Source organism: Acipenser ruthenus, chromosome 25, assembly GCF_902713425.1.
Source record: "Acipenser ruthenus chromosome 25, fAciRut3.2 maternal haplotype, whole genome shotgun sequence".
Lineage (NCBI taxonomy): Eukaryota > Metazoa > Chordata > Actinopteri > Acipenseriformes > Acipenseridae > Acipenser > Acipenser ruthenus.
The window spans coordinates 9,408,883-9,436,876 of record NC_081213.1 but is presented as its reverse complement, the minus strand read 5'-3'; the positions used below and the strand labels follow the sequence as shown (position 1 = coordinate 9,436,876).

The 27,994-nt window shown below is 43.0% G+C and overlaps 2 protein-coding genes across 4 annotated transcripts in view; both read left to right on the top strand.

The window, feature by feature from the left end:
- LOC131701552 (synaptotagmin-like protein 1) overlaps positions 1-13,470 on the top strand; it is a 37,433-nt gene extending 23,963 nt beyond the window's left edge. For all 3 annotated transcript variants that reach the window (XM_059000216.1, XM_059000217.1, XM_059000215.1), the window contains exons 8-15: positions 720-869; positions 5,529-5,695; positions 5,952-6,054; positions 7,434-7,595; positions 8,142-8,220; positions 10,554-10,653; positions 10,962-11,167; positions 11,730-13,470. In XM_059000216.1, coding sequence (XP_058856199.1) covers positions 720-869; positions 5,529-5,695; positions 5,952-6,054; positions 7,434-7,595; positions 8,142-8,220; positions 10,554-10,653; positions 10,962-11,167; positions 11,730-11,887 — 1,125 coding nt within the window. In that variant the 3' untranslated portion in view covers positions 11,888-13,470. The remainder of the gene's footprint in view (positions 1-719; positions 870-5,528; positions 5,696-5,951; positions 6,055-7,433; positions 7,596-8,141; positions 8,221-10,553; positions 10,654-10,961; positions 11,168-11,729) is intronic.
- Positions 13,471-13,606: 136 nt separating this feature from the next.
- LOC117414082 (cytochrome P450 2K1-like) lies at positions 13,607-27,151 on the top strand. Its single transcript, XM_059000218.1, has 9 exons — positions 13,607-15,690; positions 20,794-20,959; positions 22,278-22,427; positions 22,783-22,943; positions 24,127-24,303; positions 25,052-25,193; positions 25,579-25,766; positions 26,071-26,212; positions 26,636-27,151. The coding sequence occupies exons 1-9, from the start codon at positions 15,490-15,492 to the stop codon at positions 26,818-26,820; spliced, it is 1,512 nt and encodes a 503-aa protein (XP_058856201.1). The 5' UTR covers positions 13,607-15,489; the 3' UTR covers positions 26,821-27,151.
- Positions 27,152-27,994: the final 843 nt, after the last annotated feature.

Here is a 27,994-nt window from a genome sequence, read left to right as displayed (position 1 = left end):
GCTCATCAAGAAGCTGAACATAAAATTATATATTCAAAAAATTACAATTAATACCATTTTTGACAATGTAAAAGTAGGATGGTATTGTGGGAATGGATTTTAGTAGCTTCGGGACTACACCTGTAATACTGCATGTGAACAATGCCCTCTTGTGGTAAGTTTAGGGAGCTACATTGTATTTGTTGAACCATGCAGCAGCAGCACAGTTGTGAGTTGAGGTAGTGTTTGGTATCTGTTAATGTAGCACATTAGGGTTAGTGTTAGGCACTGCTGACCTTTCTTTTGATTTTAAGCTGTTTCAGCGCTGCTACAGCCGTGTATTACAGGAGATTTCGAAGTTGGCCTGCTTTGTTTTTTCTACCTCAGTAAATGGATTCAATTCTTGATTTGAATGAAAGGCTGTTCAGGTTCTCTAGACAAACTCAAAGCAGCTCCATGCCAGATGAATGGAGATGAAAGGAGACAAGGTGACTCCTTATTGGAGCACAAACCTCATAGTGATTCAGTACTGAAGAAACAGAACCAAGAAACGCTGGTCATAAAATAGGAAGGGAAAGTTACATACCAACTTATTGGAATGACACCTGGAGCTACCTCCTACTTACCCTTCTGAAGATATCATTATGCCATGTCATAGCGTCCCTCAGTCGCCTCCTCAGTGTTTGTCATATAACACTTTCAACTGACCCCTATACTCTGACCCCCCCCCCCCGCCCCAGCTGGACTCTCAGTCCCAAAGTGACCCGGACTCGCTCTCGGACAGCAACTCCTTAAACCAGTCCAATCTCCCCCCGAACGTCCCGTCTGAGCTGCCCAGACCCCTTCTGAGCTCCAGCCTGTCAGTGAAGAGCCTGCAGTCCAACAACTCGGTGAGACACTGCACTGCACAGCAATACACACCATAGCATTACACCAGCAACTAGCACTGCACTGCAATACACACCATAGCATTACACCAGCAACTAGCACTGCAATACACACCATAGCATTACACCAGCAACTAGCACTGCACTGCAATGCACACCATAGCATTACACCAGCAACTAGCACTGCAATACACACCATAGCATTACACCAGCAACTAGCACTGCAATACACACCATAGCATTACACCAGCAACTAGCACTGCAATACACACCATAGCATTACACCAGCAACTAGCACTGCAATACACACCATAGCATTACACCAGCAACTAGCACTGCAATACACACCATAGCATTACACCAGCAACTAGCACAGCACTGCAATACACACCATAGCATTACACCAGCAACTAGCACTGCAGTGCAATACACACCATAGCATTACACCAGCAACTAACACTGCAGTGCAATACACACCATAGCATTACACCAGCAACTAACACTGCAATACACACCATAGCATTACACCAGCAACTAGCACAGCACTGCAATACACACCATAGCATTACACCAGCAACTAGCACAGCACTGCAATACACACCATAGCATTACACCAGCAACTAGCACTGCAATACTCACCATAGCATTACACCAGCAACTAGCACTGCAATACTCACCATAGCATTACACCAGCAACTAACACTGCACTGCAATACACACCATAGCATTACACCAGCAACTAACACTGCAATACACACCATAGCATTACACCAGCAACTAGCACAGCACTGCAATACACACCATAGCATTACACCAGCAACTAGCACTGCAATACACACCATAGCATTACACCAGCAACTAGCACTGCAATACACACCATAGCATTACACCAGCAACTAGCACAGCACAGCAATACACACCATAGCATTACACCAGCAACTAACACTGCACTGCAATACACACCATAGCATTACACCAGCAACTAGCACTGCAATACTCACCATAGCATTACACCAGCAACTAGCACTGCAATACTCACCATAGCATTACACCAGCAACTAGCACTGCACTGCAATACACACCATAGCATTACACCAGCAACTAGCACTGCACTGCAATACACACCATAGCATTACACCAGCAACTAGCACTGCAATACACACCATAGCATTACACCAGCAACTAGCACTGCAATACACACCATAGCATTACACCAGCAACTAGCACTGCACTGCAATACACACCATAGCATTACACCAGCAACTAGCACTGCAATACACACCATAGCATTACACCAGCAACTAGCACTGCAATACTCACCATAGCATTACACCAGCAACTAGCACTGCACTGCAATACACACCATAGCATTACACCAGCAACTAGCACTGCACTGCAATACACACCATAGCATTACACCAGCAACTAGCACTGCAATACACACCATAGCATTACACCAGCAACTAGCACTGCAGTGCAATGCACACCATAGCATTACACCAGCAACTAGCACTGCACAGCAATACACACCATAGCATTACACCAGCAACTAGCACTGCAGTGCAATACACACCATAGCATTACACCAGCAACTAACAGTGCACTGCAATACACACCATAGCATTACACCAGCAACTAGCACTGCAATACACACCATAGCATTACACCAGCAACTAGCACTGCACTGCAATACACACCATAGCATTACACCAGCAACTAGCACTGCAATACACACCATAGCATTACACCAGCAACTAGCACTGCACAGCAATACACACCATAGCATTACACCAGCAACTAGCACTGCAATACACACCATAGCATTACACCAGCAACTAGCACTGCAATACACACCATAGCATTACACCAGCAACTAGCACTGCAATACACACCATAGCATTACACCAGCAACTAACAGTGCACTGCAATACACACCATAGCATTACACCAGCAACTAGCACTGCAATACACACCATAGCATTACACCAGCAACTAGCACTGCACTGCAATACACACCATAGCATTACACCAGCAACTAGCACTGCAATACACACCATAGCATTACACCAGCAACTAGCACTGCACAGCAATACACACCATAGCATTACACCAGCAACTAGCACTGCAATACACACCATAGCATTACACCAGCAACTAGCACTGCAATACACACCATAGCATTACACCAGCAACTAGCACTGCAATACACACCATAGCATTACACCAGCAACTAGCACTGCACTGCAATACACACCATAGCATTACACCAGCAACTAGCACTGCAATACACACCATAGCATTACACCAGCAACTAGCACTGCACTGCAATACACACCATAGCATTACACCAGCAACTAGCACTGCAATACACACCATAGCATTACACCAGCAACTAGCACTGCACAGCAATACACACCATAGCATTACACCAGCAACTAGCACTGCAATACACACCATAGCATTACACCAGCAACTAGCACTGCAGTGCAATGCACACCATAGCATTACACCAGCAACTAGCACTGCAATACACACCATAGCATTACACCAGGAACTAGCACTGCAATACACACCATAGCATTACACCAGCAACTAGCACTGCAATACACACCATAGCATTACACCAGCAACTAGCACTGCAGTGCAATACACACCATAGCATTACACCAGCAACTAGCACAGCACTGCAATACACACCATAGCATTACACCAGCAACTAGCACTGCAATACACACCATAGCATTACACCAGCAACTAGCACTGCACTGCAATACACACCATAACATTACACCAGCAACTAACAGTGCACTGCAATACACACCATAGCATTACACCAGCAACTAGCACTGCACAGCAATACACACCATAGCATTACACCAGCAACTAGCACTGCAATACTCACCATAGCATTACACCAGCAACTAGCACTGCAATACACACCATAGCATTACACCAGCAACTAGCACTGCACTGCAATACACACCATAGCATTACACCAGCAACTAGCACTGCAATACACACCATAGCATTACACCAGCAACTAGCACAACACTGCAATACACACCATAGCATTACACCAGCAACTAGCAACCCTATGTGTGTGCGTGACTCTGTGTGAACCTGTGTGTGTGCGTGACTCTGTGACCCTGTGTGTGTGCGTGACTCTGTGTGAACCTGTGTGTGCGTGACCCTGTGTGTGTGCGTGACTCTGTGTGAACCTGTGTGCGTGACTCTGTGACCCTGTGTGTGTGCGTGACGCTGTGTGTGTGCGTGACTCTGTGTGAACCTGTGTGCGTGACTCTGTGACCCTGTGTGTGTGCGTGACGCTGTGTGTGTGCGTGACTCTGTGAACCTGTGTGTGTGCGTGACTCTGTGTGAACCTATGTGTGTGCGTGATCCTTGTAGGGAGAATTTGTGTTTTAATAATCAAATAAAGATAATGAATGCATATGGGTAGTGATTTACTTTAATTATCACTCTTGGTTATACATTTCTCCCAGCCGAGTTCAGGATTGCAGAGACAATAATTGACAATATAAATATGCAACACCATTATCACTTATGAATTTTATCAAAAAGTTAATAAAATAATACGGTACAAAAACAGAAAAGAAAATGAGTATCAATACAACACAAGTCAGTATAATAATCTCAGCAGCAATAACATTCAGATAATATCTCAGCGTCAGTGTAAATATCAATTACATGTAAAAGCAAGCATTCCTCAAGTGTCTAGAATGTGTCTTGCAATAGCAAAACTTTAAGTCAGTAAACAAATAATATAAGTAAGCAAGCAGGATAAATATGAGTAAATATGAGTCATAATATGCGAGACAAAATCCCGGTGAATTTTAATTGATAGGACATTACAAAATCGTAATAAATTCTTTATCAATCGGTTGTTACAAATCTATCTATCTATCTATCTATCTATCTATCTATCTATCTATCTATCTATCTATCTCCTTCAATTCGAATTGACAGCACATAACCCACATTCATTTATTCTTAAAAACAACTCCAGTGCCTCTTACTCAATTTCTTAAATCTCTTTAATTATTCCAGCTCTGTATAGCTGGTAATTCACTATCATTAAATAGTAAAATTTGCCTTTTTCTTATGAAGCAACAATGGCCACGTACCTTTTTCCATCTCGCAACATCAGCCTGTCTTCAGATGTAGATGTGTTACATTCCCCTAGCTTGTGTAATAGTTTTGTATTCTTTGGCTGCATGGTTTCGTGTTAGTGTTAGAATGGTATTGAGAAATAATTAAACCCTTTTTCTTGTAAACTTGACTTGTTTTTCCAAAACTTTTAAACACATCTCATTACTGCAATACAAAACTTGCCCCCATTTCACTGCAATTCTAGGAGTTAAGCAAACGCACAAAGCTTATCGGTGTTGCTATGGAGACAAGGCCAGCTCAGTCTCCAGCTAATTCCTTGTTATAATTTAAAGATGCTTGACCCTTTATCTACTTTATGGTCTTACACCTGTTTGTGTGCGTCTGACCGTGTGACACTGTGTGTGTGCGTCTGACTGTGTGAGTGACACTGTGTGTGTGTGTGTGACAGTGTGTAACCCTGTGTGTGTGTGTGTGTTGCGTGACCCTGAATGTAACCCTGTGTGTGACCCTGTGCCGGTGTGCTCTCCTCCTCAGCTCAGCGGCAGTATGATGAGTCTCTTCAGCTCGGGGGAGTTTGGCTCTCTGGAGGTGAAGGGCAGTGTTTTGTTTGCACTGCACTATGACAGCCACAAGGGGGAGTTCCAAATCAAGGTGTACCGCTGCCAAGACCTCGCTGAGGCCAAGAAACAGCGCTCAGACCCGTGAGACACAACTGTCTGTCTGTCTGTCTGTCTGTCTGTCTGTCTGTCTGTGTATGAATCTCTCTCTCCATCAATATGATTACTTCATTTTGACTTGTGAAAGGTGCATAATAAACTAAGGCAAGAGAATATTAGCACAAAACTTGAACACATTATTTCAGCTGTTCACAAAATACAGCTGTTTGTCTGATGTAATAGCTCTCTCCCATGTGTGTTGTTTGCCTCCCTGCTTATCCATGCGTGTTTCCCGGCCCAGGTATGTGAAGAGTTACCTTCTCCCAGACAAATCCTCCCAAAGCAAGAGGAAGACCAGCGTGAAGAAGAAGTGCATCAACCCCGTCTTCGACGAGACCCTCAAGGTGAGCTTCCTGTTCCAGGTTTCACTTCCTGCCCGTCACACATCCCGGAGTCCCTCAGCCATTGTTGCTACATCATTTAAACAAGCTAGTGTTTACATTGGAAATGCTTCTCTCTGATTCTCTCTGAAATCGTATCAAAGCAGACCCTGCTATTGATGCGATAGAGCCATCAGAGATGTCTTTATAATATATAGTAGACTAATATTGATGCGATACAGCCATCGGAAATGTATTTATAATATATGGTAAATCCTGATATTGATGCAATACAGCCATATGAAATGCATTTATAATATATAGTAGACCCTGAGATAGAGATATATATATATATATATATATATATATATATATATATATATATATAAAAAAAAATTTATTTCTTAGCAGACGCCCTTTTCCAGGGCGACTTACAATTGTTACAAGATATCACATTATTTTTTACATACAATTACCCATTTATACAGTTGTGTTTTTACTGGAGCAATCTAAGTAAAGTACCTTGCTCAAGGGTACAGCAGCAGTGTCCCCGACCTGGGATTGAACCCACGACCCTCCGGTCAGGAGTCCAGAGCTCTAATCACTACTCCACACTGCTGCCCTTAGTGATACATATATTGATGCGATACAGCCCTCTGAATGCAGGATGGAGATCAGCTTCTGTACCATATTGTGTTTATATGAGTAACATCAGGACATATGTATTTATGTGTGCATCTGAAAGATAAACAGTACCAATGACGGGACTTTTTCATCTCCTCACAAACGAAAATCAACTGGCAGCAAAGTGTTGCACCATGAATATCTTTCATGCATCCATAATTGAATCAAATGTTCAATTATTTGCATTCCCTGTAGCTGTTTCATACAGATCCCTATTGGAGGAATACATTTCCAATGCAAGCAGTCAGGTAGAATGCACAGTGGTGAGGTCACTGCGGAAAGTGGCTTGGAACGGACTGTTCATTTTGAGTACAAGCGCTTTCAGCTTACTGAAGTCCAGGGATGTGTTCAGTAGTTCAAAAGGAATTTAGGATAGACAAAGGGACGCTGTCTTGTTTTTAACAGTATTAATACAGATGTTGTAATGTAGTGTTTGAAGTGCTGATTGATGTTATAATGTGTGCTGAACTTTTTCAACACAGCAGATCAGTATATAGGTCTAGGAAAGATAACTCAATCAAAACTACAGACGACTCTAACAGTGCAGGAACGAGAACTCCCCTCCACACTGCAGAGCGCTCTAGTAGTATAGGAAAGAGAATTCCACTCTCAACACTGCATATCACTAAACGTATTTGATATGCTAATATTATACCTATGGCCAGTTTGATTTTCTGTGAATGGACTTGTTGATATTCTGAATGACTGTCCTGGCGCAGTACAAGATCACGATGGCGGATCTGAGGAGCCGCACGCTCAACCTGTCGGTGTGGCACCACGACCCCCTCGGACGCAACTTCTTCCTGGGCGAGGTAGAGGTCGCCATGGAGACCTGGGACTGGAGCGACTGCCAGCCTGCCTGGCATGACCTGCTTCCCCGGGTGAGTGCCCGAAACATGCAAAGAACAAGCAACTGGGAATCGCTAGGTAAAGCAGGGCACAAGCGACAAAGAGGCAGGGCACAAGCAGGGAACTAACCCTGCTGTGGAATGAGGGAGGAATAGATGTTTATTCATAACTATAACAACACTGTATTTCTATAACATGTAGCAATTTTAAAAGAAGTTTTATAAAATTATTTTACTAACTTCTATTATGGACGAGGAGTTTTCTCAGTGTCTTCCAATTGATGTTATGGTCACCACCATAAGTAAACACTGTATATGGAGGCGGTCTGTCTGTCTTACAGTTCAGGGTTTGTTTGTATCAAAGTTTTCATACTGTAGCACACAATATGCTTCACGTGAGGGGCTGGTTATAAAGGTTCCCTTCCTGCAGCTGCACAGGGTACAGGGTTAGTGTAAAACTGTGAATCTCTTTACCAAACAAACACATTCTGAGAACATGCCAGCAGCCCTGTGAGATCTGGGACGGGCTGCTCCAGAAAAGAGATTCATTGTGAGATTGATTTGTGTGTTTGTGTGCAGACCCCCATGTCTCCCGAATGCATCAGCAGCAGAGGGAGGATCTCTTTGGCTCTGCAGTTCATCCCAGCTGGCTCACAAGGTGAGAGAACTCCAGAGCACTTCTGTCTGGAGAAACCGTAGAGGTGGTTCATTTGATCTAACCAGCAGCAGATATAATACCACTCAATCGATAACAGAGCCCCTGCTGTACACCATTAGAGATGATGGTAGACTGGATACATGCTGTTAAGACAGGGACACACATGCGTGGTGCGATGCCGTTGGCTATCGGACAGCATTTTACTGCTACTATCGCTGACAGTGTTACTGAATGGTGCTGCACAGACCAGAGCGTTGTAATACCGCAGTGTCGCAGTGTCACTGAGCGCTGCTGCTCAAATCAAATCCAGAGTGCTATAATACCGCAGTGTCGCTGAGTGGAGCGGTTTGTTCTGGCTGCCATGCGGTACAGTCGGTGGATTAACCAATCACAGCCAAGTGCTGACAACACATGCTTGCCAGGGAAAAATCATGAATGAAACTGTTGTCTATGGAGGTGTCCAAGCACCCTGAAGTATTTAATCCCTCCCAGATTTCCTACAGGGACAGGCAGGTCCTTATAAGCATCCTTCCTGTAGCCTATTTAGTAAACATCATTTCTGTACTCCACTACTATTTTTACAAAGTAAAAAGATATATTTTATATCACTTCAGTGATAATAGGCTCCTGGCTGTCAGCAGTGTGTTGTATGTTTCTTTGCTAAGCTGATCGCTCATTTCATACACCTGCATATAGATGACAGAAAAGCAACCTTGACAAACAAACCAGTGTTTTTATTTAGTAGATTATGTGGGTGGCATTACAGCTATGGCCAAAAGTTTTGCATCACCCTATAGAATTAACACATTTTGCTTCATAAAGTCTAATTAATTACACATCGCTTTGTAGTTTTCCATATACTTAACGAAAAACTATTAAATCTAACATGGAATACTGTACTGCTTCCGGTAGACATAAAATATATCTGTTTTAAAATCAATTTCTCATGCTTATTTGAATAGTTATATTTGAAGTGAGTTTTTGAGTTCATCTGTTCTATGATGTGTGTGGCTGTCTTACCTTTTACAATGTGGATTGCAAGTCTGCAATATTTGCACACCAGCACCTTGGATCCCGAAATTTCCTCTGCTAAAAAGTCGGGGAATTCACAGGTGTAATCTTCTGCTGTTTTACTTTTCCGAGGCATTTTACAATGTTTAATGAAGTTTTCACTACACGTTGACGTGCAGCTGGATGCAATCTGCGTTAGTGGCGGGAGAAACTCTACAAACCAATGAGCAAAACAAGGTCACAACCATTTCGAGCCCAGGGGGATACAATCAACACCAAACATGAAGAAACAAACAGAATACATATATGTGGTCTGTGTGGTTCTGTGAGGCTCCTGTATGTGTGGTGGTCTGTGTGGTTCTGTGAGGCTCCTGTCTGTGTGGTTCTGTGAGGCTCCTGTATGCATGGTGGTTCTGTGAGGCTCCTGTATGTGTGGTGGTCTGTGTGGTTCTGTGAGGCTCCTGTATGCGTGGTGGTCTGTGTGGTTCTGTGAGGCTCCTGTATGCGTGGTGGTCTGTGTGGTTCTGTGAGGCTCCTGTATGCGTGGTGGTGTGTGTGGTTCTGTGAGGCTCCTGTATGCGTGGTGGTTCTGTGAGGCTCCTGTATGCGTTGTGGTCTGTGTGTTTCTGTGAGGCTCCTGTATGCGTGGTGGTCTGGTTGGTTCTGTGAGGCTCCTGTATGCGTGGTGGTGTGTGTGGTTCTGTGAGGCTCCTGTATTATTATTATTATTATTATTATTATTATTATTATTATTTATTTCTTAGCAGACGCCCTTATCAAGGGCGACTTACAATTGTTACAAGATATCACATTATACATTATTTCACATTATACAGATAACACATTATTTTTACATACAATTACCCATTTATACAGTTGTGTTTTTACTGGAGCAATCTAGGTAAAGTACCTTGCTCAAGGGTACAACAGCAGTGTCCCCCACTGGGGATTGAACCCACGACCCTCCGGTCAAGAGTCCAGAGCCCTAACCACTACTCCACACTGCTGCCCTGTATGTATGGTGCATGGTGGTCTGTGTGGTTCTGTGAGGCTTCTGTATTTGTGGTGGTTCTGTGAGGCTCCTGTATGCGTGGTGGTCTGTGTGGTTCTGTGAGGCTCCTGTATGCCTGGTGGTCTGTGTGGTTCTGTGAGGCTCCTGTATGCGTGGTGGTCTGTGTGGTTCTGTGAGGCTCCTGTATGCGTGGTGGTCTGTGTGGTTCTGTGAGGCTCCTGTATGCGTGGTGGTGTGTGTGGTTCTGTGAGGCTCTTGTATTGCTTGGTGGTTCTGTGTCTCTAGTGTTTTCTTTCCTCTCCTCCCGCAGGCAGCGGCACTCCCTTAACTGGAGAGCTCCATTTCTGGCTGAAGGAAGCTCAGAACATCATTCCCACGAAGGGCAGCACCATCGACACCTTCCTCAAGAGGTAGGGGGCGCCAGAGAGCCTTGAACTCACGCTGCTCACATCCGGAGTGTTTAAATCTGTCCTTGTGATAGCATTATACAAAGGGCCTGCAAACAGAAAAGAGAACCAATAGATGCCACTTTATAGAAGTACTCAAATCTAGTAATACCATGTTTAGTTCTGCTACTGTATATACAGTGGTTTGAAAGTTCTGGATGCATTGTAATTAACATGAATTAAGCACAGGAGTAATAAACTCCTCTTAGTAATAGTAATAGCTGAGCTGGAACCCCTCACAGTCCCTCTCTCCCCTGGTCCTGCTCTCTCAGCTACGTGCTCCCGGACGACAGCAAGTTGAGTCGTCAGAAGACCCGTGTGGTGAAGAAGAGCCTGAGCCCCACCTTCAACCACACCATGGTGTACGACGGCTTCCAGAGAGAGGACCTGAAGGAGGCCTGCGCGGAGTTCACGCTGTGGGAGCACCAGACCTTCTCCAGCCTGCTCTTGGGGGGCGTGCGACTCAGCCTGGGCACAGGTACAGCGCCACCTAGAGGCAGCAACCGGACTTGCACTGCTGTGTGTCTGTTTACAGCTTGCTTGCGCTTCTCATTATTATAAAGGGTTGCACAGTGTATAGTGTGGTAGACTGCATATTTAAAGACATGTTCTTGTTCAACCGTGCATTGCATATATTTCGAGTTCCACAGTGAAGCAGGCGTATTTGTTGTTTCAACAGTTCTGTGTTTTTAGTTCTTATTCCATCGGGTTACTGATTATCTGAATTCAGCTCTACTAATTGTTACAAGTTTTGCTCAGTTTTAAAAGAGGTTGACTCTGTTAGCTAAACTGCTCAGGTTCTTGAGTTTTCCAAATTCAGGATGGAAAATCAGTCTCCCATTGCATAGCAGTTTGATCCATTCCTGGTTTTACAATTTTTTTTAATAAGACACACCTGAGCTTATTACATGTACACTGTGGCTAATCAAGCTTGTATTAAAATCTGAAATGGGTAAACTGCTATTCAATAGGAGTCTTATTTCCATCCCTGTTGAATTCCAGTTTATTTGTCACATGTTGATTAACACTCTGTGTTCCAGGGTTCAGCTACGGGCAGCCTGTGAGCTGGATGGATTCCACAGAGGAGGAGATCGCTGCCTGGAGAGCCATGATCTCGCAGCCGGGCACGTGGGTGGACATCTCCCTGCCACTGAGGACCAACCTAGTGCCCAGGAGCACAGCCACGGAGCCTAACTAAGAGATCCAGCACCCCCAATCCCAGACAGAGAGGACCCCAAGACCATCTCTCCTGCAGCCTCCATCGGCATGCTGCTGTCTGGAACATTGTATATTCACCTGGATTTCACAATTCTGAGAACAGAACTTGGAATGTTTGTCGCATTGAATTGAAGATACACTAAATCATGCAGCCGTCACATGCAAGGAGGTGCAGTCAGTGGTCATTAGTGACCTATTTGGTGTGAATCAGGATCTTTAGTGAGGTGCAGAAAGCACATATTCAAACCGACTAGCATTTGTTCATCAATCAGGGACCACTGAGTAGACGGCAAGTAGTGTAGTCCTTACTGAGGAGGCTTGGAGGCACAGTGGGCTAATTCAACAGACTTCTAACCCACTGCACAAAAACGGGTACAGTCAGACTGGGAGAGGCCCAGGATTGGATGGCAGGCAGGGAGGGAGGGGGTGTTCAGATCAGGACTGAGGTGCGCTCTCCCTTCTAAATTATTTGTATCAGGATATATCAACACAAAGCAACTAGTGCTTTCAATCAGTGAGATATTGCTGACCTATCTGAGTAAATTTCCATTACATGGTAGCCAAGCATTGCAGCCCTTTAAGACACATGCTTGGCAAGGTTCCTAACACACTGGGCAGCACAGACAAGCTCTTTCTGTTTCAGCTTTTTTATGCAAGTACAGTAAGGTGCAACTTCAAAATGAACTTTCCCACTCATCACCCAGGACTGTACTGGCCAAAGTACGCAAGGATTGCTTGGAAGAATTAAATAGCATTCTGTAATTATTACTTCAGATCTGTGTTTAGGTTTTTCTGTGACCCGTGTACAGAATGCGTTACTTGCTGAATTTATTATGCAGAATGTATTCTGTGCAAGAAAATCAATCATTTTCATGTGCAGTGTTTTTAGTTTATAGTAGTGTGGGAGTCCCTAACAGACATTTCAGGACACTTTCTACAGTGTATGGTAAATACATTCCTTTAAGGACAGGGCCAGTCAATCACATTGAAGATGAAGCAGCCCTCATAGACTCTATTGAAAGCTCCCTGTGCTTGCAGTTTATAATATAGGTTTAATAAGATGTTTAAACTACAATCGCATACGGCTAAAGTATGCTTGATGTCACAGTTCTGGGTGAATCCAAATGCTTTGAATGACTAGCATGCCTGAATGACTAACATAAATGTGTCGCTGCACACAGTTAAAGGATAGTGTCACAGTTAGCTTAACTTATGGGTTCCTGTAGAGCTCTCAGAATCATGTCTAACACACAAGCTCCTGTCCCCCTGCAACACCCCTCGTGGATGTAAGAAAGTCCATCTGTATTCTCTGAGGTATTTCTCACTGATGTAGTTCTTACAGGTTAATGGTTACACTGGTGTACTGGAGGCCAGACATGATTCTGAGAGCTCTAATGAGACCACAGGGGTGCATTAAATAGTATAATTATAAAGTTTCCTGGACATGATGACTGAAATACAAACAGATACACAGTGAATCTGGTCATCAACAAGAATAGTTAGGATTTCAAGTTGCTCTTTAACATGTGACTTCACGCAGATATTAAAATAGTTTTTGCTTAACTTCTCTTGGGGCGTCGATCCCGTGTCACATTTTAAGGATTCTTTCTTTATTCTGTTGTTCTATGATGGGGACAGATAATCAGCTTGCTACCTTTCTCTACAAACATGACCGGAGAGAACTCACGGACCAGCTAACATCTGACAAGGAGCACAGTTTTAACAATGGCAAAACAATAAGAGACTTGAGAAAGTGTTGTTACACCAAAAAGAAAACCAGTCGGGTTGCAAAACTTCAGCCTGGAGAAATCTGCCTGAGCTAATAATTGTGTAAATGCATTCAGAGATACAGAGTGTGAGACGGAGGGGTCTGCAGTCAGCTGGGATTTAGTTCTGAGAGCTGGTTTGAAAATCTTTTACTGTTTTAGTATTGGAAGACAGAATCTGCTGCTGTATTGTATTACTGGTGCTGGAGTTTCAAGTCTTGCGATTCCCCTGCTTCAGTAAACACGTTTCTTCATGTGACTCTCCTGTGTGCAGCTCAATGAAACATACAGGTAGTGGACAAAAATGGAAACCCCAATGTAAAGTCACTTAATAGGGCGTTGGGCCACTATTGTATCCTGCTCTGTGGAGTTCTCGGCGGACCGTTTTTGATGAAACTGGCTGCTTGTGCCCCAGGTCGAAATTTGCAGTCAATTGATCTACAGTTGCTCGCCTGTTTTGCCTTGCACTTTGAATTAATGCACGGATATCACGATCCTGGAGTATGCGCTTCCGACCACTGTTGCCCTTTGCTGCTGATGTTTTTCCCCCGGAGTTCCATGCCGACATCACCTTAGACACCGTTGCTCGTGAAACATCTGCAAGTTGAGCTGTCTTGGTCACTGAAGCTCCTGTCAAACGCGCCCCAACAATCACCCCTCTTTCAAAGTCACTGAGGTCTCCTCTTGCAGCCATGCTAGCCATAATTATAGGCAACCAGGCCTGTCCAGCATTTTTATACATGACCCTAAGCATGCTGGGATGTTATTTGCTTAATTAAAGCATTAGCCTCACCTGCGTGGAATCCCTTGCTTTCAATATACTTGGTGTCCCTCATTTACCCAGGTGTTTCCATTTTTTTTATCTGCTACCTGTAGCTACAGTGTAGCACATTTTACAATGCTCTCAATCTCCTGACTGGACATGATGTGAACCTGCAGTTCATTTCTCAGGGGAAGGTTATCAGTCAAGGATCAATGAAAGACTCAGCTAGTGCATTGGCTATTTTTCACATAATGTTTACAGAGCTGGGTTTCCATCCAGCTTCTAAGCTGGTAAAAATCTTTTTCAATGACAAAAACGCTGACTAGATTTGTGTGCACCAATTTTCTTGAATTCAGAGTTAAAGACTGGAGGAAACACTTTGACATCAGTATAGTTCATTACTGCCAGCATACTCAGCAAGTTTAGTTTCATTCAAGCGTCATGATGGACCAAATACCTGAACACAAAAGCTAGGGGTCACATTTCAAGATCTTTACAGCAGAGTGCAAACCTTTTGGGATTACAAAGAAACTTCTTCTCATATCCCCACTCACTTCCCACCCTCCCCCACTTGATCGCCTTCGCCGGAGATGATAAAGGTGAGGAGTGTATAATCTGCACAGCAATGGTACAGGGTGTCCACATTCATGTACAGCACTCGCTGGAGGATAGCTTTACTTCCTAGATTCCCAGTTTCTGTCACAACTGATTAACAGGTTTCAATCTCATTTTAAAAGCATAGTGAAAGCATGGTAAAGCATATTTAAAAAACATAGCAAATCATAACAAATGCATAGTATAAACATGGGGAAACTGCAAAATGACTGTACAAAGTTACCCTGGTTACACTGAAGCTGTATCAGTCTTGCTGAAATGCCAAGTAGCGTTTGGAAACATTAATCAATAACCTTTACCTTGGAACTTGATGAAGTCCTTCTGAAGCCACGCCCACTGTGTGTGCTGCTCTATTTAAACACTGCCCAAACCCAGGAGCGTTATTCTGAACGCTGAGCTAATTAACAGAGAGCACAGGTGTCCGTGTTCCTGACAAACATGTCTGTGATTAGCCTGCTCCTAGCACACACCGCCACAGTGTCTCTGGCTTTAGTTTTAACTGCTTTTATATTTTTATACTTTTACTCGAAATCCTCCAAGTCGTCTAATTACAACTTCCCCCCCGGCCCGCCGGCTCTACCTGTTATTGGGAACCTGAACATTTTGGACCTGCACCGGCCGTACAAAACGCTGAGTAAGGTGAGTGTCACTGGGGACCAGGCAGGGCATTAAGATCAGGATTGAAGTGGGTAGTTTGAGTAGGTTTTTACCGATTTAACATCAGGGCTGAAGAAAGAGAAACATGTATATTTTATTGGCCTTGTTTAGATTTTAGGTATTTGATTCTGGTTCACTTAGCAATTAACTACAGTACTGTGTTAAAAACAATCGATTACTGACCCTCCATCCCTACTGTAAATGTGCAATGCAAATTGCAAAACAAAATAGAGAAGTATGGAACAAAAACACAAAATAAACGAGCATGCAGCAAATGCATTGGTAAATATAATTTGATTCTGAAATAGCTAGAAAACAAAAGTATTGTTCATAACATACTACAGTTAAAGAAAATCCCTCAAGGATTAAAATCAGCCTGGTATCAAATGACCCGTTAAAGAAATGAGAGACGCACTCTTCTGTACAGTGTGTTAGTAATGCAGACAGCATTTATGCATTTATTTCTTTATTTAGGATATCTTTTAGTCATTTATAAATTGTGCTATATGAACGAATACGAACATGGACATTTTTGGTATCGAATGCATTTCAAGCTGTGTTTGTCCCAGCACTAGTTCTGGCACAGATTCACACTGTTATTTACTCGAACAAATGAACAACTAGAAAACAAACTAATTACAAGCCTTCCGCAGCTCCCCTGGGCACAGGCCTGAATTAAAGCAACGTTTATGGGGCTGTCTTCACAATAATGTATCTGTAATCCAGAGCCAGACCTACACTAGCACTGTCGCCGGTGCTTCTACTGCAGCTGAGCCTCTCTGCGCTCAGTAAGGGTCCCCACAGCCTTGTGTCTGTGCAGTTTCTTGACTCAGTGCCACCTTCTTATTACTCACAATTCATTCAACACAGGTCCTGCTTCTACAGTGTTCCTGCACGGCTCTCTCCTTTCTTCTCTCCTGTGCAGCCCAGACCCTCCGCTCAGTGTCCTCTCTTTAATAAACACCATCAATTACATTCATGAAGACTCTTGATGTGATTAACTTTATTTCTTTATATGCTGCAATGAAAATCTATTTCAGATATTATAATATTATATATTATTCAGGGTATAGTTCCACACACTGATCATTCACACATCAGTATGAGCTGTATGGAAGCTCTTAGACATTGCATCAAGATGGATTTGCTGTTTTTCCATCCCTAACCCTAACCCTACCCCATCCTGTTCAAGTGCTGAGTAAGCGCTCCCCGTTGTCCTGCGCTGTGGGTTCTGCACACACACACTTACAGTAATGGACTTAAACAGGCTCTGTCTATTAATGTGTTACCTGAAACAACATGTCCATTTCATTAAGCATGAACAGCAGTTAATCAGCAACTAAGCCATGTTGTTGCATCTCCAGACTCCACCGTTTATATTGCACAAATGAAACCTTTGTAATAAGCTGTGAAGGCTTTGGACCACATGGTGTACCTCCTGGTGTACCACCCTGCTGGTGTTTTTAGGTACAGGGGGACTAGGAGCCTTGACTTGTGATTAGCTTTATTTCTTTATATGCTGCAATGAATCTATATCAGATATCATTATTAAGGGTATGTATGGGGGACTAGGAGCCAAAACTACGGGAAGCGTGTCCACAGTACTAGGTCCTGTTTCTCCCACGGTTTTCAGTGGGGACCATTTTTCTTCATGTAAATAGAAATAAACACTGAGTGTCCCCCATTTGATTATGAAGATCGTTGCTTGCAGACATTATGTAGATATCTCAAAGACAACACTATAGAAGAACATCTAAATCACATTCATGGAGTGACCTATATACCAAATTCATATAAAAACTATAATAAAATATGAAGAGCCAAAAGATCGTCACTACAAGAATACATGAACTGGAGATAATGGGAATAAGAAACAAGAGAACAGATTGTAAAACCATGGTTAGTACTCCTTTTAACAGCTTCTGTGTCCTGGAATAGAAAATCAATGACTTGCACTGGAGCTTCTCAGTTAAAAATCTTAGCAAGGACCTTAGACCTGTCATGGGGTTTGTAAATCAATCTAGAACTTCAAACACAAAGTAAAACTTTAATGCAGTACGTGGATAATAGTGTTTTTCACACAATAACCTTTGACTTGAAATTGCCATTCTATATTCACCTCCCTTCACAATAGGGAGCTGATCCATCGTTAGCAGGACAGACAAACAAGTATTTGCTTATAGGGGGTAGAAAACACAGAGTGGGCCCAGATTCGGACCCACACTTTCTACCTAGAACTGGGACTGCAGCCCAGACCCTTAAAAATCTTGTAACGGTCCAGACAGCGCTGAGGGACCGCCGTGACCTTCACCTCAGCTGGCATGGTGCCAGCCCACCTTGGGACCCTCAGCTGGCATGGTGCCAGCCCACCTTGGGACCCTCATCTGGCATGGTGCCAGCCCACCTTGGGACCCTCAGCTAGCATGGTGCCAGCCCACCTTGGGACCCTCAGCTGGCATGGTGCCAGCCCACCTTGGGACCCTCAGCTGGCATGGTGCCAGCCCACCTTGGGACCCTCAGCTGGCATGGTGCCAGCCCACTTTGGAACCAGGAGTTACAACCAGGCCCGCTCATGTTGTATATAAGTAGTGCTGTAAGCCTTGTGGAGTTGCTGTTGCTGAGTGCTGTTTTGCCTGCCAGTTCATGTTTAATAAAAAGCGTTCTTTTCCCTGGATTCCTGCCTCTTTTTTCATGAGTACCCACATAGCTTCCTACAATATATTTTTATTTATGAAACTGTATAGTTTTCTCTAAATTAGATTTTATATACACAAGGCTAGCATCAAAGCGGGTTTGAAAATTAACCTGAAGACGACTCAAGGCATATTCAATAAATATACCACTCCACAGGCAATTGAAGTCAATGGGATCAAGCTTGAAGACGTCAATAACTACATATGCTTAGGACAGTTAGTTTTGACAATGGAGAACCAAATGTGCAAAATCAACAGAAGAGCAAAAATGCGCTGGAGTGCTTTTGGAAGATTAAGCATGGTTCTGAAAGGGAAACTACCCTTATCCCTCAAGAGGAAAGTCTTCGACCAATGCGTGCTGCCAGTGCTAACTTACAGATGCGAAACCTGGACCCTCAATGCAAAAATGACTCAAAAATTAAAAACTACTCAACAGAGTATGGAAAGATGCATGCTGGGAATAACAAGAAGAGACAGGAAAAGGAAAGAATGGATAAGAGCGCAAATAAAAGATATGCAATGTTATTATAAGAGTGAAAAAACTGAAATGGCAGCGTGGGCCGGACATGTAGCAAGAAGAACAGACCATCGCTGGACCAAGGAGATACTAGACTGGATCCCAAGCGATATAAAGCAACCAAGAAGAAGACCTCCAGGACGATGGCAAAATGAAATTAGGAAACACGCTGAAGCAACATGGATGAGAGACGCAGCAGACAGGCTTTTGTGGAAGAATCTTGGGGAGGCCTTCATCCAGCAGTGGATTGAAAAAGGCTGAAGATGATGATGATGATGATGATGATATGTTGAGATGGAAAGATTCTGGCTGGGGATCTCAAGCACAATAGAAAGAAAGAAACTCTGATGTACGGGTAAGTAAGCTGGGTTGAGTTGAGTGGGGGACGGAGGGGGTGATCCTGGGGTGCCAGAATCACCGTCGAGCCCTCTTGAGGTGTCGTGGGCTAGTCGACGAAACACAGAGGATGGAAGGTGCCCACTTGAAGACCCCAGAGATGTACTCTACTTAGCTCAATCCAGACGGTTGTCATGCTGATGCGCTGGGGAGGCCGCACTGTGGTTGATCCCCCGGAGCCAGCATCGCAGCCGTTGTGTGTGCTGATGCGCTAGGGAGGCAATAAGCTGATCCCTGGAGCCAGCATTACACTTCAGCGATCAACACCAGGCAGAAGGATATCTACATCATCATATGGAAGGAAACGCAAATGGATGGAGACACAGATGGATCACATTAGTTTAGTGTAAAGCTACGTCTTAGTTGGTGCTTATCTTGGCGAGAGCCGAGTTCAAATCAGCATGAAGTTTCAACCTCTACTCTCGTGTAATGAAAATCATTATTGGAGCAGAGCAGGGAGGGGGATAAAATCCTCCCTGCCAAACACACGTGCAAATGTGTGCGTAATGTAATTTGTTCATTTATTTAATTGTTAATTATCACCTGCACCTGGCTATTATCGTAAATTAGAGCCAGGTGCAGAGTATCTAAGGAATGCAGTTGCTCTCCTCTGGGCAGCTGCTGTGTGAAGTGCCTGATTGTGCGTCGTAAGAGTAAACAAACAGGAACTGTGTGTACTGTATCAAATTCAGGTTTAAAACTGTGTGTCTTTGTTAATTGTCAGGTAAACAGCTTAGCCATCCTGCGAGTTAGTCAGGGAACCTGCAAATGTTTAGTTAGCTCTAAAATCTACAATTTCTGTGTCGGGTCTAAGTTTTTAAAGGGGCAAACAAACCTTGGTGAGTGTGGCCGTGTTACAATATATACACACACACACTGACACACGCACACAGGGTACATGTCAATTTTCCAAACTACACAACAGTATGCAAGCCTATACTTCAAAATGATATCACAAAAGTCTACTGGAAGCCATAATAGTACTACAGTATTTCATGTTAGAGTTTGAAATGTTACATTGATAAATTGGTATTGATAAATATAATGCAGAATACATTTTAAAAAAGCTTAGCTACCTATTGTTCTTTTATAACTAAGAATTATAAAAACTGAAGGCACTTCTGCCTCCCGGCTCATACCGTCTGCTGACTTCAGAACAACACAAGAATTCGTAGCTCTAGCCAAAGGAGATTCTGAGCAGCACACACATGACTAACATGAGAGCAACGGGAGCAAGAGAGGAACGATGGGAAGATATCTTACTAGAGATTTACAAACCTTTAGGCAGCGCAGCATCTAAACAAAGGAAGAGTTCTGGGAGCAGCACAGAAATGTTGGAAGTGCACGGCACACATCTTTTAAAACTGGGCACTACTGATGCCACTGTAATGAGCGAAACTTACATTCGAAGTTCTAACAAGTAGACAAGCTTCCCTGCTAATGCTTTGAGAGTCATCGCTCCTCCTCTTCTCTCTCCAGCTCTCGGAGACGTACGGCAATGTGTTCACCTTCCACATGGGTCCCAAGAAGTACATGGTTTTGACAGGCTATGAGGCGGTCAAGGAGGCTCTAGTAACCCAAGCAGACGACTTCTCAGAGAGAGGCCAGACGCACACTACAGCTCATTTCTCTAAAGGCGGGAATGGTAAGAGACGTGCCTCTAGAGTCTAAGGTTGCCACCAGGCCCCATAATTCCGGAACACTTTGGGACGGGACAGGGTTTTTAAGTTGCCCTTAAACTGAAAGAAATGAACACGTGAATTGAGTGCTAAACACTTCCTTAATTTATACTGCTTCTTAATTATCCGAATAATTGTGATTAATACAAATCTTACAGAATAATAATTATGTAGGTTTATTCATGATACTTTTTTATTTTGTAAAATTAGTATTTCAGTTTTCAATATTTAAAAGTTGCTATTTATATCCTGTTAATTATTAACACATAGTCCTAATTTACATTGACTTCCCATCAAAGAATATCACTGATCAAGTGTTCACGCTGTCTGGTGTCAGGAATAGTGGACAGCTGGTCAGTATTAATGATTTGATAGGGAGAAGGCGATATACTATTAGAAACTATAAAAACTTTAATATATTTATATATATATATATATATATATATATATATATATATATATATATATATATATTAAAACTATTAATAAAATAAATATTGATGATGGTCCTTTATTTATTTAATTTGTTAAAAGCTATATTGTATTGTCATGCTGCCTCGAGATAATTACTCAACAGAATCAATTTAGCAAAGGTTTAGCGCTCAATTGACGTCTTGATTTCCTTCAGTTTAAAGGTAACTTCAAAACCCTGTTCTGTCTCCCAGTGTTCCAGAATTATGGGGCTAGGTGGCAACCCTACCAGAGTCCCTTCATCCAGAACTACAGCAGGAATGGCTGGTTCACAGGTGAGAGTCAGTGGTGTTGATTGTGCTAATTCACCATTCCAATTGAAACAATTGAAACAAACAGCTTTGTGTTGATTGGTGCTTTCAGTTTAGTCTCTGTGGAGAGAACCAATCATCCAGGCAGTGGTTTCTTCAGTCGTTTCAATGAAGTGGTGCATTAGACGTTTGACATCATTTGACCCTCAGGGTTTGAAAAAAATAATTTCTTGAATACATTTTTATTTTATTATGAACTTAAAAAATAATAATAATAATCATTGATCCTGAAATATCAGTTCTGGACGGAAAAACACATTCAATTTGAAGACTTTCATAATTTTTTTTTTCAGCTTGTCCTGTTCTAGCTGACACTATCAATTAATAAAAGGTCTAATTAAGCAAATTATCAGTTCAGTTAAGGGTCTAATTAAGTAACGGAGAGCTCAGTTGGAATGAAAACCAGCAGACACAAGGAACCACTGCACTAGAGTGTAACCATTAACTGCTGGTTTCATGGTGTATCACTGTAGCAATGGTGCTGTGTTCACGTTTCCCGCAGGTATTTCCTTCGGTAAGGGGGAATCCTGGAAGGTGATGCGTCGATTCACCCTCTCCACTCTGCGGGACTTTGGGATGGGGAAGAGGACCATTGAGGACCGGATCATCGAGGAGTCCCAGAGACTGGTGGAGGTCTTCCAGTCCCACAAAGGTGATGACCAAACCAAGAGCAGAGATAATAAAGGGTTGACCCTCATGGCCACAAAACACAGACCAGACCCAGATTATGTAGCTGTGTGTGTCACCCCCAACCCCCCCAAGCCTGATAAAGTTTTGACAGACCTGTGTTTCCGGTCTGTGTGTCACATTCTGCTCTGCTCTTTTCTGTTGTGACTTAGTCAAGTAGACTAACTTTTCAGTTAGTGCCCTCCTCTGAAGAACTTTCTTCTGAAGAAGGCACTAACAGAAGTGTTTTTCTACTTGTGTTTGTTTCTTCTAGTTTTGTCTTCTAATTCTTATTAAGTGTTTGAAATTACAGATGGCTTTTCTTGTTCCCCCACTCTAAGGAAAACCCTTTGACCCCCAAATCATCATCAACTCTGCTGTCTCCAACATCATCTGCTCCATCGTGTTCGGAGACCGCTTCGACTACGGCGACGCACAGTTCCTGAATCTGCAAAGAATTGTGAACGAGAACATCAGGCTGATTGTGAGCCCCAAGACAGAGGTACAGTGTAGTGATTCAACCTCCTAATTTATAAAGCTGGCGTCAAATTAGTGAAATCTCACAGAACCAGTGTAGAATTGTTTTTACACCAATTTTAGAAAACAGTGAAATCCCTATTGTTTGGAAAATCTAATTATTAAAATACATTATTAAAACCGAAGAAACCACATGAAACCACTAAACTTATGCAATTGATTTATTAATATAACAAAACTAAACTGTTAACGTTACCAACAAATATTTATTTTCTTTAATTGTTGTGTGGCAATTCTGCTATTAAGAGAATCAAACTAGTTTTTGTCCTTGTGTGTGTCTCTGTATAGAGTTGTATGAAGAACATGCAGTTTTGCACATCGCTGCTTGTATGTAGATAGCTTAGTAAAATAAACCACCTACACGTTCACTGAAAGTGAACTCGCTTGTATTGATGCAACCCACGCCTTCTAGACCTTAAGGAGTGACGACAAGTTTTTTGGTGTTTTGCCGTTTTGAGGGGCAAAAAAAGCACACGATGGACACTTATTTTATGAAGCCCAATGCACAGAATTCAAACTAAACTAAACAAGCCTAGCTCCTCTGGAGTCTGCCTACACCTTCCTTTTACCCTAAACTAGTATCAGGGAAGGCAAAGCACTTCTACCCTGTGAATAACCGATAGTTTACCAAACTATACCTTTTCTTTCTTTGTACTGGCAGAACGCTCCCAATCATTACCCTCACACCCCTCACTCCCACTCTCTGCTACCTGCTTTTATGCAGGCTTAATTAGCCCTTCCCCTCCCCCAGCTGCACCTGATAATTGTTTGCCCCCCTTGCCTATGAGCCCAGATGCCTGCCAGCCGCCGCTCACCAGGGTCCTAATGCCCTTGAATTACCATACTGTCTGTAGACACCATCATACGGTTCATCGTTACAAACTGTATAACTCATGCCTGTGAGATAAAAAGGTATTGGATCTGGGATGCAGTGCGATCGGCACAAATGAACCCCTGTATATACTGATACAATCGTCCATTAAAGTTTGTAAGATAATGACTTGTAGTTATTTTTGTTATGTTATGAAAAGTTAGAGAGCAGATCTTCTTTTTCATTGTGACATTGTGTAGAGTAACAAAGCCTTTAATCGAGGATCATTACAGCCGTTTTCACCATTAAACTCTCCCTCTTCCTCCTTGTCTTTCAGCTGTATAACATGTTTCCTTTCCTGGGCTTCTTCCTGTCCGATCACAAGAAGGTCCAAACAAACGGAACAATGCTGCAGGAGTACTTTAGAAACACATATAAGGATTGTAAAGACAGTGTGGACAGCAATGACCTGAGGAGCTTCATCGACACGTTCATCTCCAGGCAGAGAGAAGAGGTAATATCAGCACAGCAGAGCTAATATTACCAGGGACTGGAAAAGGACCAACACTGTGGCTAAAGGGGAGTGCTCTTAAAACTGAAAGGACAGAGATGAAAAACAGTAGATTGTATATTTGTACCTATTGCTTGGTAACAGACAGTTAATGAATACAAACTGCAGTATATTTGTCAAACCCACCAAGCTTTTCAGAAGTGCAATATCCCAGGCACAGCTTTCGAAACACTGAGGAGGGCAGTAGCACTGTTTAGACCTGTGTGTATTTATTGTGTTAGGGTTAGAGGAGGGCAGTAGCACTGTTTAGACCTGTGTGTATTCATTGTGTTAGGGTTAGGGTTAGAGGAGGGCAGTAGCACTGTTTAGACCTGTATGTATTCATTGTGTTAGGGTTAGGGTTAGGGTTAGGGTTAGAGGAGGGCAGTAGCACTGTTTAGACCTGTGTGTATTCATTGTGTTAGGGTTAGAGGAGGGCAGTAGCACTGTTTAGACCTGTGTGTATTCATTGTGTTAGGGTTAGGGTTAGGGTTAGGGTTAGAGGAGGGCAGTAGCACTGTGTGTATTCATTTTATTAGTGTAGGTTGTTTTTTCTGTTTTGGCCTGTGTTTCTAACAGTAGTTTTGTGAAGGTGCTTTGTTACAATGTCGTTGTTGTAGATTTACCTGCACAGTTTAGCACTGAGTGTTTGAAGTTGTAGATGGATTACCTTGGAAAGGAGTTGTCACCGATACCCTTCATTGTTTTACAGGAGGCCAGAAACTCCAACAAGTATTTCCACGAGGATAACATGGCCACCACCGTGGGGAACCTGTTTGCTGCAGGGACTGAGACCACCTCTACCACCCTGCGCTGGGGGCTGCTGCTCATGATGAAGTACCCCCACATTCAGGGTGAGCGAGGGAGTACCCCCACTTTCAGGGAGAGTGTGTGACTGATTGATTGACTGAATGAATCCTGACCTGATCACCCCCTGCCTGCCATTCAGTCCTGGGTCCTCTCAATCACAAACCTCTTCATATCAGTAATAAATAAATAAATAATTTATTTCTTAGCAGACGCCCTTATCCAGGGCGACTTACAAGATAACACATTATTTTTACATACAATTACCCATTTATACAGTTGGGTTTTTACTGGAGCAATCTAGGTAAAGTACCTTGCTCAAGGGTACAGCAGCAGTGTCCCCACTGGGAATTGAACCCATGACCCTCCGGTCAAGAGTCCAGAGCCCTAACCACTACTTGCAGTGTGTTTGTAAATCCTCCCTGTTAACAGACAAAGTCCAGGAGGAGATTGAGAGTGTGATTGGGAGGGAGCGCCCCCCGCAGGCCGAGGACAGGAAGAGCATGCCCTACATGGACGCCATGCTACACGAGATCCAGAGAGTGGGCAACGTGTTGCCCATGAACCTGCTGCATGAGACCACAGGGGACACCACCTTCCGGGGGTACAGGATACCCAAGGTGAGACAGACAGAGTGTACAGGGGGTTAGAGGTTAATATCTGAGTACAGTGGGTTGATTCCTAGAGTAGTACTCTGGAATGAGGTTTTGCCAAAAGCAAGATTGACACTTGTTTTAACAAATGGTCTGTATTTTATTACCAAAGAATTCCTCTTAATACAGCAATATCAAGTAATGTAGGAGTGATATGAATGTACAGTAATGTATCCTCATTGGTATAGCTGACAGTACAGCCATGTCTCACTAAATTAAGTTAGCTTTGATATATTACCTTTCTGTAAATGTGTGTCTGTCTGTGTCCCAGGGTACCCCGGTGATCCCGCTGCTCTCCTCCGTGCTCTCTGATAAGACACAGTGGGAGACCCCTCACCAGTTCAACCCCAACCACTTCCTGGACGCGCAGGGCAAGTTTGTCAAGAGAGATGCCTTCATGCCCTTCTCAGCAGGTCAGTGTGTCAGAGAGGAGCAGGGACCAGGTTAGACAGGATTGGGGCTAACCCCCCTCCACCCCGGCATTTTAACTGCAAAGGGAACTGCTATCAATAGAGCTGCAATCAGCAACCAGTTTCCTAATGGAATATAGAACAGGTAACAATCGCTACAAAGCCTTCAGATTCAGCTGAAAACATGCAGGTGCATATTATTCTACTAACACAATATATGCAATACGGAAAGTTTATTATTGAAAAGCAAGTAGACAACCTGTTTTCATTAGATTCTTCCATTTCAGGATACAAATTGGTATGTTAATGTCTTACAGCTACTTTACTAACCCTGAAGTTTCTGTGTGTGTAGTGTAGTGTAGTGTAGTGTAGTGTGTGATTGTTGCAGTACGAGTCAGTAATCCTCTGACCCCCCCCCCCCCCCAGGTCGGAGGGTGTGTCTTGGAGAGACCCTTGCCAAGATGGAGCTCTTCCTCTTCTTCACCATGCTCCTGCAGAAGTTTCACTTCCGCCCGCCCCAGGAGGTCAGCCCTGAGCAACTGGACCTCACCCCCACCCCTGGCCTCACCTCCGGCCCCCAGCCCTTCCAACTATGCGCCCTGAGCCACTGAGAGACCCTGTGATACTGCGACCCTGCCTTACTGCACCTGCTAGACCTTACTACAGCAACTGACCCCTCACACTGGACCCTTCAGCCACTGAACTGCCAGGATTCTGTCACCACTGAGACCCTGTGATACTGCGACCCTGCCTTACTGCAGGGATTTTCCCCAGTTGAATTACAGAAACTGCACTTGGGTAAATGGGTGTGTCATAGTTTGCTTTATAACAAATGTTTTCATCTTTCATGAAAACAATTAGCAGCTAGAATAATGACAGTGATCTATGAAATTCAATGACAAGTTTTGGAGTTGTTTTAAGAATAAATTAATGGGTATTGTAGTTGTGAATTCTAATCGAAATATATATATATATATATATATATATATATATATATATACATTTTTAACAGCCGTTTGATAAAGAATTAAGTATGATTTTGTAATATCCTGTTAATTAGAATTCATGTGGATTTTATTTGAAATATTTACTGACTCATATTCACACAAACAGTTACCTTTTGCTTGCATTTTCATATTATTTAATCTGGTCACTTCTTAGTTCTTATACAAAGACACATTCTAGACACTTGAGGAATGCTTGCTTTTACATGTAATTGATATTTACACTGACGCTGAGATATTATCTGAATGTTATTTAGCAGACAGGCTAAAATAATTGAATCTGTTCAGTCTTGAACAAAGAAGACTATGCGGTGATCTGATTCAAGCATTAAAAATTCTAAAAGGTATTGACAATGTCGACCCAAGGGACTTTTTTGACGTGAAAAAAGAAACAAGTACAAGGGGTCACAAATGCTAGATAAAGCAGCATTCATAATAGAAAATAGGGGGCACTTTTTTACACAGAGAATCATGGGAGTCTAGAACCAACTCCCCAGTAATGTTGTTGAAGCTGATACCCTGGGATCCTTCAAGAAGCTGCTTTATGAGATTCTGGGATCAATAAGCTACTAACAACCAAACGAGCAAGATGAGCTGAATGGTCTCCTCTCGTTTGTAAACTTTCTTATGTTCTTAAACACCACTAGAATTTAAAAAAAAACAGCAGACATATTGGACCTTATCACAATAAACAAGACAGATGAGATTTATGTAGATGTTGCTCTGTTGGGAAACCCAAGTGTGCATGAGATTGAATGAGTCTGAATCTGAAGAGGAAAAC

Coding starts and splice junctions, on each gene's coding strand:
- LOC117414082 (XM_059000218.1), top strand. CDS start 15,490: ATGTCTGTGATTAGCCTGCTCCTAGCACACACCGCCACAGTGTCTCTG. Junction 15,691..20,793: donor CGTACAAAACGCTGAGTAAG/GTGAGTGTCACT, acceptor TTCTCTCTCCAG/CTCTCGGAGACGTACGGCAA. Junction 26,213..26,635: donor CTTCATGCCCTTCTCAGCAG/GTCAGTGTGTCA, acceptor CCCCCCCCCCAG/GTCGGAGGGTGTGTCTTGGA.